General features: G+C 40.1%; 1 protein-coding gene across 1 annotated transcript; it reads right to left on the bottom strand.

Moving 5' to 3' along the window:
• Positions 1-6,013: 6,013 nt before the first annotated feature.
• LOC145435497 (ficolin-1-like) lies at positions 6,014-12,141 on the bottom strand. The gene is made up of 6 exons (XM_080312777.1): positions 12,026-12,141; positions 11,914-11,972; positions 11,762-11,851; positions 7,300-7,396; positions 6,278-6,476; positions 6,014-6,227 (listed from the first exon to the last, which is right to left on the bottom strand). The coding sequence occupies exons 1-6, from the start codon at positions 12,084-12,086 to the stop codon at positions 6,014-6,016; spliced, it is 720 nt and encodes a 239-aa protein (XP_080168903.1). The 5' UTR covers positions 12,087-12,141.
• Between the last annotated feature and the right edge of the window lie 4,694 nt (positions 12,142-16,835).

Raw genomic sequence — 16,835 nt, 5'->3', positions numbered from 1 at the left:
TGGTGATGCTATTTATTATTCATGATCTTATTGCAACTTGAGGCATTTTAGAATCGGTGGTGATTAACATATAAAACTAAATCGCAAACTTGGTGTGACGGTGACTAACGCAATGTGGAATGTGTTCGCTTGACGCATCGAGTTGTGGCGCGTGACTATATCACGCACCGTTCATTACGGCATTGGCACAAAAGGACATCAAATATGATTATTATATAGGGGTAGTTAATATTCTTATTATGTTAATCAATCTTTTTATTTGAGTTATTGATTCGTGCCAGTTGTGATTATTCCTTTGCCGTATTCTATATCGGAAACATATTGGAAGTATTGCTCTTTTTAAATATCACTAGAATGTGTTGCTAATATTCATGAGGTATATGCATACTCGTGTTACTATTGAAATAAGTTTAAATCAAAATATGAATTAGCGGACACAAGTGTATGAGAATAATTTTGGTTATTGCCAAGCCTAATCTTAAATACATCGATAAGAAATACGATTATCTCCGCAAGATCGTCTTTCATCGATAACCGTAGGTCAGATTTATTGTTCGAGAGCCGCCATTCCAGAATTGCGGGGTAATCAGACATGCGTTGTTGGCAGAAAAAATAATTAGGTTTGTCACCTCGGTGGTTGCCAAACATTTTTGCTTCGTTCCCACTTGCGTTATTTTTGGAACCAGAGACCCCCCCATTGGGACGGTAAATAACAAGATCAAGATTACTATTAGCAATTCTCTTAATTTCTCAGTACATTATTGCGTGGAATTTGCTTACAAATAAGTCGAACTACGAAATTTCTATACGTACATATATATTATATGTAGATAGTTTTATTATTCTTAATATTTCACTTTTTGCAGTGGGCTCCTCGCCTTTTTCAGGCTATGTACACCACCACACGATTGTTTGTAATGCTCATAAGTATTTGTGCGAGGTCATCTTGGGGAGGACTTCTTCAATCTTTCACTGATTCAGACTCCAGTCTCTCTCGCATCCATGCGTACCCGTCGTGATCTTTGCTACCGAGTTGTAGCACGACTCGCTATCAGTCTGCACTTTTCAACGCACTGCAACTACAGTGAGGTCGGCGATGAGGAGCCGAGAGAAACCTCCAACACATAGAAGTTGGTCCGAACCGGGATTTGAACAACTGCCACTGATGTCGTGACGCTGGTGCTTAACCAACCATCGAGTCAAGTCCGAGTCCACAAGTCATCGAACAGAGGGTCAAGTCCGAGTCATAGTATTATGACTCGAGTCGGAGTCCAAGTCATTATGTTGACTGCTCAGTTTCCAGTAAAAGTCTTGTTAAACTCACTTTATATAACTATATTTGGTGATATCGAATGTTTCGCATTCATAATATACTAATCCTCACTTTGAGCAGTTTCTGATCGCATTTTCAAGTACCAGTACCAATCGTACGAAATCCCAAAAGGGTGGGTACCTCACAATTCTGTGAAATTACAGTGAAATGTCGGTATTGGCCGCAGGGCTTTGGAGCCGGAGCCGGAGCCCGGAGCCGGAGCCCCGGAGCCGTGCATTTTCACCGGAGCTGAAGCCGGAGCCGGAGCTCTACATAAAATTCAGCCGGAGCCGGAGCTGGAGCCCGTTATTTGAGGAGTAGCTCCGGCTCCGACGTATTTGATAAGATGCTACACTCTCAATTTCATTGGCGTTTATGAGACGGAAAACAAAACGCCAAAAGTGAGTCGATTTTCACCGCCTGATTGCGTTTCGTATTGCGTGTCACGCATTTTCGCGTTTTAGGTAACGCTGTCGTGTTTAATATTGCCACAGAGCTCGAAATTAAAACAACTAACCCAGACGTGTTCAACAATGACGCAGAACTTGAAACGAAAACGAATTTTATTGCAAAAAGCACCAACTCATTTGAAACATAGGTGCAACGTGCAACGACATAAAAAACGGTACGCGGACATATGATGAGCAAGCGACATAATAGGATACGACCCTTGAGCATGAGGAAGTCAAACACTTGAGCATGTAGGTTAAAGCTTGTGTTTGGTAAGTGTTAGATTTAGGATAATTTTCGAATCGTAAAGACACCTGCTCAAGTGCTGCTTGCTAGGCTGTCATTCTACAATGCATCAGTGTTGGGATGACTCGAGTCATGACTTGACTCGAGTCAGACTCGAGTCACCTTTTTCGTATGACTTGACTTGACTCGAGTCACCTTGCTAAAATGACTTGACTTGACTTGACTCGGCGTATCAGAAATGCGGATTGACTCGTGACTCGGAGCAAAATTCACGAGTCAATTTCGAGTCATCAAGCAATCGATGTCGATAAAAATCATTGTGTCTTGCATATGTTCGGATTGTACGCGAAACGCTGGTGTAACCCGTGAGAGCGACAAATCATTCAATGATTGTGCTTTTTCCTGAACCTCCATTGTTCTCACGCAAATATATTGATCGGAAACGAAGTGATCGAAGCTTACAGCTTACGCTGTCGTAAACTACTATAGTAAAGTAATTTAATAGCAAAATGTCTATTTCTGTTCTCTGTTCTTAACTTAACCAAACTCGTTTTATTGAAATTGAATTATAATATAGTTTATATAGTCCACAGCCATTAGCGCAGGCCCGAATTGTGTCAATTTGTAACTGGGTAGTGTATTGCATCTTATCAATTCGTTTCTCTATTCTCTATTTTGACTGGTAACTATAATCCGAGGCTATGCTATTACTTATGTAGTTTAGCATTTCTACGTATATGTGAGCAATAAAGTGCCTTCTTGCGTTTATAGTTAACTCTATATTCGTTCATGAGTCCAGAATCAATGACCAACAATCTTTATTTCTGACAGCTAGCAAAATGCAATGACGTAAGCATGCCTTGTGCTTCGAACAGGCAACTTGACTTGAATTGTGACTTGACTCGTGACTTGACTTGACTTGACTCGACTTGACTCGAGTCACCTCCAAAAATCGATTGACTTGACTTGACTCGAGTCAAAATGTGCAATGACTCGAAATGACTCGTGACTCGAAGGTATATAGTGACTTGATCCCAACACTGACTTCAACATGTATGTTTTCGAGACAAAAGCACTGAAACTAATTAGAATTTTAAGTAATGATACTGCGAATTGAACGAGAAATACCAATACTATTTCAAAAAAGCGGACAATTTTGTTTGTGGTTCCACATGTTTTTTCTATCCTTTATTTGATGTCGTTTTTAGAGGAATCATATCGTAATTCGCTTTTTCTAATAATTGCAATTGTACGCTTATAGTCGATTTGATTGTTTGGTTACTGTTAAATTGTCTTTTCGCTAGTGTGTGCTAAAAATTGTCCTCGTTACTGTTGTCTCGCTCTTCATTCCATCGAGCGACGTCGAGCAAACATTGTTGCGAATCTCGCTTGCATTCTTAGTAGTCTCAAATGAAAACCTAAGCTAACATTATTTATTTATCGATTTGGGTTGCTTGATTTTGACTGAATACAAGAGTGATACGCAAGGTTTACAGAGTCCAAAATCTGAGCAGACAGGATGCGACGCCTAAAGAATGTGCATTTTGCACTCATTAACATTGGAGTTTTTCGTCTCGTCGTTCATGTATTTTATCAAGACAGTTTTACGGTGGTCTGCTAAAACAGGTCTAACGCTCAAAACCGTTGAAGCCCACTTTTTCACGCCGTGGACTGCTATTACGATATGATGGGTAAATGCAAACTTGCTCTAGTTCAGTGGTTCCCAACCCGGGAGGAATTCCCCCCTTCGGGGGAATTTTGCAATTTTTAGGGAGGAATTCCACTTCAGAATTGTAATGGATTGCCCAAAATGTTCCATGTCCGAACTGTCATGTTGGCAACCAGTTATATCAGAGCGTATGCTGTCTATAGCTGTTTTTTTGCTGAAAGTATGTTCAAATGCTATTTGAAATCTCTTTCTCCCATACAAGTTCGCCCTTGTTTTTTTTAACTAGTTCAGATGTGCTGCAGTTCGCAAGACAATTTTGTAGGCCAGCGACGGCCTCTCAATCAAATATATTCTAAGCGAGCAAATGTCGTGCCGAATCTATCACAACAAGGCCGCTAACGGAAGTATTTATCTTATATTTTCGTGTCAACATTTTCATAAAGTGACAAAATATTCCAACGTCATCGATTCAAGTCAAAGAGATCACTAGCCTTGCTTTATTTTTAGTGAACAGCTACTCGATCGAAAAAATGCATGTTAAACTTGGCGCAATGTTGCCGAAACCGAATGAGTGTCCTAAATTTCAATGAGCTCAAGCAGGAAATCTGATCACGTGTATGTTATATATCAGGGTATATATCAGCGCTGTAACCAAGTCACGAGGCTCCGAGTCACAAGTCAATTTCACTTTCATAGTTTTGACTCGAGTCAAGTCGAGTCATTTTCAATTCACCATTGAGTCAAGTCAGACGGTCCAAGTCACCGAGCATAGGGTCGAGTTCGAGTTATGGTATTATGACTCGAGTCCGAGTCCAATTCCGTGTGTTGACTGCTCAGTTTCCAGTTAAAGTCTTGTTAAACTCACTCTTTATAACTCTGTTTGGTGATATTGAATGATTTTGATTTATAATATACTAATTTTCCTCACTTTGGGCAGTTTATTGTCGCATTCCCAAGTACCAGGACCGATAGACGAAATTCCAATAGGAAGGCCACTTTACTGATCTTCGAAATTACAATGAAATGTCGGTATTGGCCGTCTTATAGTCACGAGTCATATGGCTTGGTTCGAGTCATGTACAATGACTCCAAGTCGAGTCAATACACAGATTGTCTCTTGTCGAGTCGAGTTGTTTCCCTATTTTGAGAAAATGACTCGAGTCAAGTCGAGTCATCAGAAAATGCTGACTCGAGTGCAACTCGAATGTGGTCAATCCTGCTATACATGAAAATACCAATATTATTGGCCAAATGCATACGCACACTTTAGAAAAAATCGCGAGACCAGCAAATTTATGCATACTGATTTTTCACAGCAGTTTTATTAGCGATTAGTGCATGATAAGCCGAAAACACAAATAGAAGGGTGGGGGTCTGTTGAGTCAAGCCTTCCAGAATTTGTTTGATTGTGACCAAGACCATTGTTATCGGAGGTCTACAAAGTATTGTTACAGCCCTGCTAGAAACAGACACTCCGTACCTCCGATCTTATTCTTCGGTAAACAGGTGATTGCGCGGTAAAAAATGACCTTTTTCAATCATCGGGCAGATTTCTCCTAAGGGGGGAATTTTGGCTCAAGCTTCGGCCAAGGGAGGCACGAGATGAAAAAGGCTGGGAACCACTGCTCTAGTTGGTTTAAATTCTTTGCATTTCAACTACAGGATCATTCTATGCATGGCGCTGGTAACATAGCAAAATCAACACATGCACCTTGCCAATCTTGAAAAATTTCACGTGCTTTGTTGCACAAGTTAGCTCGAGAATATTTAGTGACTCTCTGCTGAGAGCGTGGCCCGTAATCACACATCAAGAATGAAGGTCGATTTACAAATCTTGAAAAAAGCAAGTTTTTGAAGAAATTTCAATTTATGTTCGGCCCTATCTCGGACAAAGCAAAGCGGAAGTGTGGGAGGGAAGTTATTTACCATAGCAAAATCAACGCAACACGACCATGCACCTTGCCAATCATGAAAAATTTCACTTGCTTTGTTGCACAAGTTAGCTCGAGAATATTTAGTGACTCTCTGCTGAGAGCGTGGCTCGTAATCACACATCAAGAATGAAGGTCGATTTACAAATCTAGAAAAAAGCAAGTTTTTGAAAAAATTTCAATTTATGTTCGGCCCTATCTCGGACAAAGCAAAGCGGAAGTGTGGGAGGGAAGTTATTTGATTTTATGGGATTTTTATAGCATTTGATTGCTGTGTGACCGCGAGATGGCGCTATGAAGCGTTGATACTTTGTCCTGTTTTCGTAACCTTTCGCAAATCGATCACCGCGAGAGGGCGCTATAAAGTTCCAATCCACGCATCCGTACGTCGCTGTGACGTCACGTTTACGATCTTTTGCGGAACTTCATCTCCGAGAATCGCAGGTTGATGTAGGAGCCAGTGTACCAGTGAATTCCCTTGATGCCTGTTTTGTGGAAGTTCCCGTTAAGGTTGCTGTTGCCGCACCCGGCAAACCACCAGGCTCCTTCGCGGTAAGTAGCGCAATTTAATGACGAATGAACGTCGTGATCCGCATCTTTCGTTGTGAATTGTTGATTTCTGTGAGGTGAGAAAGCATCGCGGGTCGCATTCCCGGAGTATCCGGATACGTGCAGTCTATAGTTGCCGGATGCGGGCCCGATGCGGAAGGAGCTGGAAAAGGAATCGTTGGTTGCATGTTTTCACAACGACCGTTGCCCCAAACTCGCCTGTATTTTGCCACCCAGCGAGCTCCGTCAACTTCCTTGATCATGTTGATTTCCATTTCCATGTCTCCGTCCTTTGTCCTTTCATGCAATTCCTCGAGCCCTGGAGACAAACGTTACAAAATTATTGAAGGTGTTGGTTCAAGCGATGTGAAGTTAGGTGGGGTGTTGCTTTTAAATCAAACTGCTTCGGTGACTAGCGATCACTTGGAGCGTGTAATGCCACAATGCTGAAGTAAACGCCGACATTTTAAAGATCACCTGATTATATCAATAGGAACAATCAAATATGCCATCACAATTCCTCAAAATCGCAAATTCGCCAACGATTTCTTAAGCCTTCGGCAACTTAACATTGTGAAACATTGGTTCCGCAAGATATTATCTCAAAAACAAGGTATGCAGTAGCCAACACCCCAATATAGGAAGGATTTGGTTTTGTGATACGATAAAGATATCAAACCAAGGTAGATCCCGTATGTCTGATTGTTTTTTACATCAGGCATCGATGCATTCTCTATCTTTATTTCGTTGATGTAATAACTGATTGCGGACAAAGATCACATTAGAGATTCTCTGCAGACTCACAAACGAAATGATGGATATTCCGAGCGGACTTTCTAGCAAATCATTTTTGAAATATGCAAGCTGCATGCTCACTTAGTGCTGAATTTCTTTTCATGATGTCGTCCGAAGAATTTTAACCAAATACGTGATAATAACATGAAAATGTATTATTTGCAAAATGTTCACTGTCCAGAACCAAGGTGAGTTTGTGAACGCGAACATCAAAATTCCAGAGGTTCACACGCATAACGCGAACGTGCACCTTACATTCACACCAACCCTATAGTCAGACATAACCAAGAAGCTAACATCGACGAAAACCTACAAATTGAACGAATCAAATTGAAAAATCTTCCCACCGAGCCACAAATCTCCATCACAATCCCCGAATCCTTTCACGTAATCATCCCAACCTCTGAAGAAATCAACGTTTCCGTTTATTCTGCGCTGGAAAACCTGAAACAGCATTCAACAACACAAGAAATTAACAATGAAAATTGCGCTGTATCCGAAATATTTAAAATTTTGGAATGCTACTTACTGTCCAGTCCTCGCCCGAAATGCAGTTCTTCTTCTCATTTTTGATTTTGAGTTGAATTTCCTTCTGCATCTCCGAGGTCCTTCCCGAGCCCTTCATGAAAAGTACACAGAACATAACCTTCAGCGGTAACCTTAAACTACTCGTATAACAACCCCGCAATCTCCGTTCGAGATCCATTTACCGTTGACGTATCTTCTCATGCAGGATTTCGCTGCAAAAGAGAAAATAGAATTCGATTCAAATCGTAATCCAAATTCATCGTACCTGATGAACGAAGGTAGATCGTGAATCCGAACAGCAAAATAATCCAAATCTTGAGCGACATTTTAGAAGCAATCTGATATTCAATGCCAGCTGCCGTGGCGGCGTGTATCCTATACTGACCTTAATAAGATGATAGGTGGTGGATAGATGAATTTATAGGTTCACAAGTTATGCGACCCACTTCAGCTGAGTCACACAGGCAAATGCCATCTCTGATTTAGTAAGAATCTCAAATGATGATTGGTCATTGGATATTGCCGACAGTTTGTTTATTTAATGCACCGAAATGATTTGCAGATTTCCGAAATGCCATTTTCTACGCAGCTACGAAACCAGGAAACTCATAAGATAAAGTTCACAATATTGAAATGACGTGGCAAGGTATAAAGAATGAGCAAACGTTGAGAAAACAAAACTCAGGATGCCAAACTTATTTTAGTGATGGGCAAGTGTTAGTTTAGGCTCCTCATCGGGTATCATCGACCGTTTATCAAATGTACGGAAATGATTTACCGTTTTTCGAATTGTATTTGTTGCGGAGATAAGAAATAAGCATATGGACTCACTTTATATATCACAGAGCATTGAATTAGAGCTACAAGGTATAAATAGTAAAATGGATATATAACACAAAATTTACTGTTTGATTTTGAATACTGAATTATACTGATTTGAGGTCGCTGATTTCAAATATGCAATTATTTATTCGTGCAACACGTCAGGATTTTGAGATATGTGACAAATCTGGAATATAATATTGAAATTTTTGGTCAAAGAATGTAAAAATATTTTAAATTCTACTACACAATTATCTCAGGATTTACGCCATATCTTGAAGTTTATGAGAAGCTAGATGTATTCACAAATATAATTCAAATAGGCTCCCTGTGGTACAGAATTTGAATATTACAACGAACAACACATTCATAATCGCAATTTATTCACAATAAGCTTTTCAACTGACCCTCGTCGGTAGTGGCCATCGGTATAATACGGAGATTGCAATTCGAAATGTAAAGATGAAAGAGGTAGTGTGAGGTAAGAATGGTATAACAACAACAACAACGAGAGATTTCACAAAACGAGAGCGTTAAGCAAAGTCAGAGACGCAACACCAATGAAATACACGGAGAGGATGGAATATAATTCATGCATGTAGGTATGCCAGATCGGTAAACTCCAAACCTATTTAGGTGTAAAATATTAAAATATTACCAACAAATTTTCTCTTCGATGGTTTTCTGTATTGCTGGGCTTTTGTAATTCCTTTGTCTAGACTCCAGCAATAAGTCTGCCATAATATCGCAGTCCCATCTCTCTTGATAGCGCAATTCCATTGAATTATTGTCCTAGTGAAAACGTTTCACCGGCTACTCAGTGACTGCCAAGGTTTTGGGAGTCTATTGTTTCTGCGCGGCACGCGAAATGTTCGTGTGGCGACTATAGGCGCAGAAGCCTGTCTAATCTTGACGGTCGGTAACGCCGGTATAAATCAAACACAGTCCTTTACTACAATGATTGAATATATCATGACACAAAGTAGGCAAGGGCAGAGTAAACGTAGGATTTATAACAATGCCTGACCGCAAATCTTCAACCGTCCTTACAAAGTAACCAACAAAACAGTTCTACCGATTGAATATATAGGGAAAGAAAAACGCGAGTGATAATGACGATTACACCGATCAGTAATTAAATAGAAATACACACGAAACAAGGTAATACCCTAACCTTTACGTACCAATTTATCGCCTTACTACCGTAAGCATCGAATTTTGCGAGTTGATGAACTATATCGCTTCGAAGTATCAAAAGTTGTTCACAAATATTTTTCCAATAGTCTGCCTACTGTGTTTGATGACTTTTTCATACCTGCTAAACATGTCCATTCCCATTACACGAGATCCTCGTATAAAGGAAACATCTACTTACCCCCACCCAATAACAACCTAACTAAGAGATCTATCGACTACTCGGGACCTATCATCTGGAGTGCATTACCACCACATATCCGTGAATTGCCTTATAATAGATTCAAAAAAGCCCTACTTGATCACCTCTTGTCGTTACACTAACACTGTTGCCCTACCTCGCCCAGACATTGCTTCATTGATCATTTGCCACCATTGTTTAATTTTTTTTCTATTTTCCTTTAACTAAACATTTCTTTACAGCCAGACTGTTCAGAGTCAAGTGTACCTGTTTGATGCTGGTGTGATCAGACTAGATGACCTTTACGGTCTTATCGATCATTCCTATCTAATACCGAATACGGTGCACGCATATTTTCTGTAACACCATCACTGCCGTTTGTTATGTATTTTGGTTCGATGAAAATAAAGACTCTCTCTCTCTCTCTCTCTCACGCGCTAACAAGAGTTGTCTATTGCATCATGGAATCCAAACCCGTGCGATTGGGATGTTGGCTGCTGTATAACTTGTTAATGGGGGGATAGAGTATAGAAAGTATAGAAAACCGTTTACACTCTGCTCAATATCAATGTAGCAATAGCCAGACTCGGAATACATTGTCCGGTCTGGCCTGGACGTAGCGTAAGCTTGTCGTCGCAGTGGAATCAAAGAGACTTATGTCCAGTTTTCAAATTTTGAAGGTCCTTTTTTAAAACTTAAAAAAACTCAAGTTTTTGATAAAATTTCAAATTTTTTCGGCCCTATCTCGGACAAAGCAAAGCGACAGAAGATAGTTGATTTTATGGGATTATTATAGCATTTGATTGCTGTGCGACCGCGAGATGGCACTATGAAGCCTTGATCCTTTGTCCTGTTTTCGCAATTTTTAGCAAATCGATCACCGCATTCGTACGCCGCTGTGACGTCACAGATGTACAAGAGTCAATTTCTTGCTCTTTTCCGGATCTTCATCTCCGAGAATCGCAGGAGGTTGGAGGAACCATTCCAATAGATCCCCTTATGGTCTGTTTTGTTGAAGTTTCCGTTCAGGTTGCCGGCGGCGCAGTCGTAAAACCACCAGCCTCCTTCGAATAGGGAAGCGCAATTCCCTGACGCCGCATTATCGTGGTCCGCGTCTTTCGTCGTGAATTGTTGATTGTTGAGATATGAGAAAGCATCTCCACCGGTTCCATTCCCGGAGTATCCGGAGACGTGCAGTCTGTACTTGTCGGATCCGGGTCCGATGCGGAAGGAGCTGGGAAACAGAATTGTTGGTTGCATGTTTTCACAGAGACCGTTGCTTCAGACTTGCCTGTATTTTGCCGTCCAATGGATTGCTTCATCTTTGGTTATCATGTTGATTTCCAACTCCATATCTCCTTCCTTTGTCCTGTTATGCAATTCCTCGAGCCCTGGAGACAGACGATACGGAGTTATGGGATACGTTGGTTTTGAATCAAACTGCTTTGCAAGAATAAGCTTTGATAGATCCCGTGTGTCTGATAGATTTTTACATCAGACATCGATGCATTCTCTGTATTTATTTCGTTGATGTAGTAACTGATTGCGGACAAAGATCCCAACAGATATCCTCTACTGATTCACCAACGAATATTCCGAGCGGACTTTCTAGCAAATCATTTTTGAAATAGGCAAGGTGCATGCTCGCTTAGTGCTGACTGTCTTTCAAGATGTCATGCGAGGAATTTCAACGAAATACGTTATAATAACATGGAAATTGTATTACATGCAAAAGGTTCACTGCGCAGAACCAAGGTTAGTTTGTGAACGCGAACATCAAAATTCCAGAGGTTCACACACATAACGCGAACGTGCACCTTACATTCGCACCATCCCTGTCATAACCAACAAGATAACATCGACGAAAACCTACAAATTGAACGAATCAAATTAAAAAATCTTCCTACCTAGCCACAAATCTGCATCACAATCCCCGAATCCGTTCACGTAATCATCCCAACCTCGATTGAAATTCACGTTTCCGTATTTTCGTCGCTGGAAGACCTGCAACAGCATTCAGTACCACAAGAATTCAATTGAATCGAAATTGCGCCGCATCAAAAAGAGTTGAAATGCTACTCAACAGTCCATTCCTTATCCGCGATGCACTTTTTCTTCTCATCGTTGATTTTGAGTTGAATTTTTTTCTGCATCTCTGAGATGCTTCCCGAGCCCTTCATGAAAAGTACACATAACATAACCTTCAGCGGTAACCTTGAGCCACTCGTATAACAACCCCGCAATCTCCCTTCGAGATCCATTTACCGTTGACGTATCTTCTCACGCAGAATTTCGCTGGAAAAGAAAAACTACAATCCGATTCAAATCGGAATCCAAATTCATCGTACCTGATGAACGAAGATATATCGTGAATCCGAACAGCAAAATAATCCAAATCTTGAGCGACATTTTAGAAACAATCTGATATTCAATGCCAGCTGCCGTGGCGGCGCGTATCTTACTGACATTATTAAAATGGTGGGTGGTGGGCTGGTGAATTTATAGGTTCACAAGTTATGCCACCCACTTCAGCTGAGTCACACAGGCAAATGCCATCTCTGATTTAGCAAGAATCTCAAATGATGATTGGTCATTGGATATTGCCGACAGTTTGTTTATTTAATGCACGGAAATGATTTGCCGATTTCCTAATTGCGATTTTCTACGCAGCTACGAAACCAGGAAACTCATAAGATATAGCTCGCAATATTGAAATGACGTCGCAAGGTATAAAGAATGAGCAAACATCGAGAAAACAAAACTCAGGATGCTAAACTTATTTTAGTGATGGCCAAGTGTTAGTTTGGTCTTCTCATCAAGTATCATCGGCCGTTTATCAAATACACGGAAATGATTAACCGATTTCCGAATTGTATTTTTTGCGGAGATAAGAAATAAGCATATGGGCTTACTTTATAAATCACATCGCTGAATTAGCGCTATAAGGCATAAATACAGCACAAAATTTGGTTTTGACTTTGAATACTGAATTACACTAATTTGAGGTCACTGATTTCAAATCTGCAATTTTTTTTCCGTGCAACACGTCAGGATGTTGTAATATGTGACAAATCTTGAAAATGTTACTTCGTTAATCAAAGTCAGGGCTGGCCGAACTGTTACCCGCGAACAGGCTTCCAATGTTTCGCGAGATAATTTTCCAAATTCGTTTTATCATCAAAAATGAGTATAGCCGAGGTAATTGGTACTTTATTGTGAACATACAATCCCAACCAAAAACTTGAATAGCCTGACCGTGAAATTTGGGATGTTGATGATAGAAATACCAATACCGACGCAGTGGCGTTACCGCAAAACCAGCCACATTTTTCGTAGATCTTAGTATATCACCATAAAGTAGAATGTTTCACGGCAGATTTAGTGGATTAAATTCAGGTTCACTACGCTAACTAGCCATGAAAATCAATGCGGCATTCGTCGGCAGGCAAGTTCGAGAGAGAGAGGGAGAGAGTCATTATTTTCATACAACCATAATACATAAAAACGGACGGCAGTGATGGTGGTACAGAAAATATGCTTGCACAGTATTCGGTATTAGATAGGAATGATCGATACGACCGTGAAGGTCAACTAGACTGACCACACCTGCATCAAACAGGTACACTTGACTCTACAGTCTGGCTTTAAGAAATGTTAGTTTAGTCGAGTCATTTTCAATTCGCCCCCCAGTCAAGTCCGAGTCCGAGTCATCGAGCAGAGGTTCGAGTCCAAGTCATTGATTTGACTGCTCATTTTCCAGGTAAAGTCTTGTTAAACCCACTGTTATAACCCTATTCGGTGATATCGAGTGGTTCGCATTTATAATATACAGAGGTGGTCAAAGTAGTCAAGAAAGCTACTCAAGTAGAAGTAGAAGTAGCGACGAATAAATCTACTCAAGTACGAGTAGAAGTACTTCTTCCATAAGAAACCTAAAACTACTTGAAGTAGAAGTAGAATTGACTGACTTTAAATCTACTCAAGTAAGTAAGTAGTTGTGAAAACGATCGTAATTCGTTCACATGGATTGTCCAAAGGTGCATATTGAGCAATGCGAAAGGTGCGTACCTTGATTCATATTGATGTATACCAGGAGGTATTCAATTTTCGACAGCATAAGCATTCGTCCGCATCATGGGATGAAAATGATAGTATTGATATGGAAATGCGATACTAATCCTCTATTTAATCGAACTAGAAATCGTTCTAGAAAATATCATGATATTGCGCCCTCCCCCATATTATAAGGCCAGTGGTGAAGTCGAAGTGCAATGCGGAGATGTTGTATAGGATGCGGTGAAGGCACTTTGCGCGATTAGTAAGCGTGAATACAAAATATGGTGGATCGTGAAAATGCCATATTGTGTAGCTTTATTTCCGGAAATTGAAGGCATTACTACACTTGCTTTTATACTTCAACATGGCATGTTATCGAGACAAAATAACTGATATTGATTTGAGCTCAAAGTATGATACTGGGAATAGAAAGTCAAGTACAGCCTAAATACTACTTCTAAAAGCGGAATATGTATTTCATGTCTAAAGAAAGAAAGTTTCAAAGGTGGTATGCTAAAACAGCTCTAAAACTAAAAAAGTCAGAGTTCACTTTTCCAGATTAGGACATGCCATGGACTGCTAGATTACGATATGATAAGTAAATGGTAGATTGCGAAACATCAGTTTCAAACGTTATGATGAGCCATATATACTCCGGTGAAACATTCCATATGGGCAAAGGGTGACAATGCGGTGTGAACGGAACCACGCCAACCCGCTACCCAAATTATATTCACCGATACTTTCGTGAAATCATACTGGCTACTCCGTATCCACTGAGCGCGTAGCGCGACGAAAATTTTTGGCTTTACTCAACTTTTATGAAAATGAAATGTTGATACTCCGTGAAAACAGACCCGAAATTCCTCAGGCTATCTTCCTGATTAAAGGATTAAACTACTTCTACTTGACAAACTGAAAATAGCGAAAAGTAAGTAAGTAGATCACAAAAAATTACGAAGTAGAAGTAGAAGTAGCGAAAATCAGATCTACTTGAGTAAGTACCAGAAGTAGAGGGAAACTACTTGAGTACTTCGAAAAAGTAGAAGTACTTCGTTACTGACCACCTCTGAATACCAATTTATTAACTTTTAATAGTTTTTGGTCGCATTTTCAAGTACCAGTACCAATAGACGAAGCCCCAATAGAGTGTTTGCTTTACTATTCTTCGAAATTACAATGAAATGTCGCTGTTGGCCGTCTGAGTCTCGAATCAAAATGACTCGAGTCATTACAACCCTGGTTCTAATTCTAGTTGTAGTTGCGATTTTGAAAATTGACTAGTTCTAGCTCTAGTTCTAGTTAATATTTTTGAAATTGGGTAGTTCTATTTCTAGTTGTAGTTGCAGATTTTGAAAATCGGGTAGTTCTAGTTGTAGTTGTAGTTGCGAGTTTTAAATTTGAGTAGTTCTAGTTCTAGTTCTAGTTGCACTTTGTGAAAATCCATTAGTTTGTACAAGACTGGTTTCAGTAGGTACCATAGAGCTTCTCTGGGCGGATTCTGATGATCGGGCTCTTGAAACTGACAATTCGAGGGCTACAGCCCCGTCACTGTCTAATATTCTCTGTCTGATAGCGTTTGATCGAAGACCAGTAACGAAGGCGTCACGGATGGATTCCTTGCGACGATCTTCCGCTGAAAGAGCTTTGAATGTGCTGTTTTTCTGTCCTGCTGTATTGTTATGTTGTGTTCTGTTGTATGTTACTTACATTGTCGTGAACTGACTATCGTGTCGTCATAACACGAGGCAAACTATTGAAAAAATATTTCTGTATAACTTTTGATACTTGAAGCGGTATAGTTCGTCAACTCTCAAAATTCGATGCTTACGGTAGTAAGGCGATAATTTGGTACGTAAATGTACAAACAGTGTTGGGATGACTCGAGTCAGGACTTGACTCGAGTCACTTTTTCGTATGACTTGACTTGACTCGTGTCACTTTACTAAAAGTACTTGACTTGACTTGACTCGGCGTATCGGAAATGTGAATTGACTCGTGACTCGGAGCAAAATCCCACGAGTCAATTTCAAGTCATCAAGTAATCGGTGTCGATAAAAATCACTGTATCTTACAGATGTTCGGATTGTTCGCGCAACGCTGGTGTAACCCGTGAGAGCGACCAATCATTTAATGATCGTGCGTTTTACTGAGCCTCCATTGTTCTCTCACAAATATATTGATCGCAAACGAAGTGATCGAAGCTTACAGCGAAGCTTACAGTCTACGTTGTCGTAAACTATAGTATAGTAAAGTAATTTAATAGCAAAATGTCTATTTCTGTTCTGTGTTCTTAACTTAACCAAACCTCTTGTTTTATTGCAATTAAATTCGAAAATAGTTTATATAGTCCTCAACAATTGGCGAAGGCTCGAATTGTATCATATCAATTTCAAAAGGGTACTGTATTGCATCTTATCAATTCGTTTCTCTATTCTCAATTTTGACTGGTAACTATAAACTGAGGCTGTGCAATTACTTACGTATTTTATTAGTTGTACATACATGTGAGCGATACAGCGCCTTACTTGCGCGTATATTTAACGCTATATTCGTTCATCGGTTCAAAATCAATAACCACTCACCAAGTGGCGTAGCAGCCACTTGGCGGTTCTGACTTTGCGCCAGGGGCGGCAGGCTCCAAGGGGGCGGCAAAATGAGGCTGCACAGTGTGTGAGAGAGAAAGAGATGGTATTCATTTTCGCCTGCGCAACCGAGATGCTTAGACGAAGGAGATGCGATACGGACTTCATAGTAAGGTCATCTAGTGTGGACCCACTTTTTTTCTCCTCCGTGATTGCCAGACCGTGTTATTTTTGGCATATGCCAAAACTGCCAAAAATAGCTTATTTTTGGCATTTTTCAATTTTTATTTTTGGAAGTTTTGGCATCGACCTCTAAATAGATATTTTCAGACTCGAATTAGTCATAAAAACGCTTTATTTGGGTCAATTTATCAAAAGAGACCAAAAAATATGCAGCATCCACTAATAATCAGTACCAACAAACAATAATAAGAAGAAAAAACCTAGTGATTACATAGGTTCATAATATCAAACGAAACCACAAAATGTGCAGTATCCATTCGGAATCGGTGCCAAT

Source organism: Botryllus schlosseri, chromosome 3, assembly GCF_051294905.1.
Source record: "Botryllus schlosseri isolate E-star chromosome 3, Bs_hap1, whole genome shotgun sequence".
Lineage (NCBI taxonomy): Eukaryota > Metazoa > Chordata > Ascidiacea > Stolidobranchia > Styelidae > Botryllus > Botryllus schlosseri.
The sequence above is the reverse complement of the archived record's forward strand: the minus strand, read 5'-3'. Positions and strand labels throughout refer to the sequence as shown.

Bases quoted from the DNA above. Each gene is read 5' to 3' on its own strand.
- LOC145435497 (XM_080312777.1), bottom strand. From the start codon at position 12,086: ATGTCGCTCAAGATTTGGATTATTTTGCTGTTCGGATTCACGATATAT. The intron at 11,973-12,025 runs GTACGATGAATT...TTTCTTTTCCAG, and splicing joins GATATATCTTCGTTCATCAG to CGAAATTCTGCGTGAGAAGA. The intron at 11,852-11,913 runs GTTGTTATACGA...CTTTTCATGAAG, and splicing joins TCTCGAAGGGAGATTGCGGG to GGCTCGGGAAGCATCTCAGA.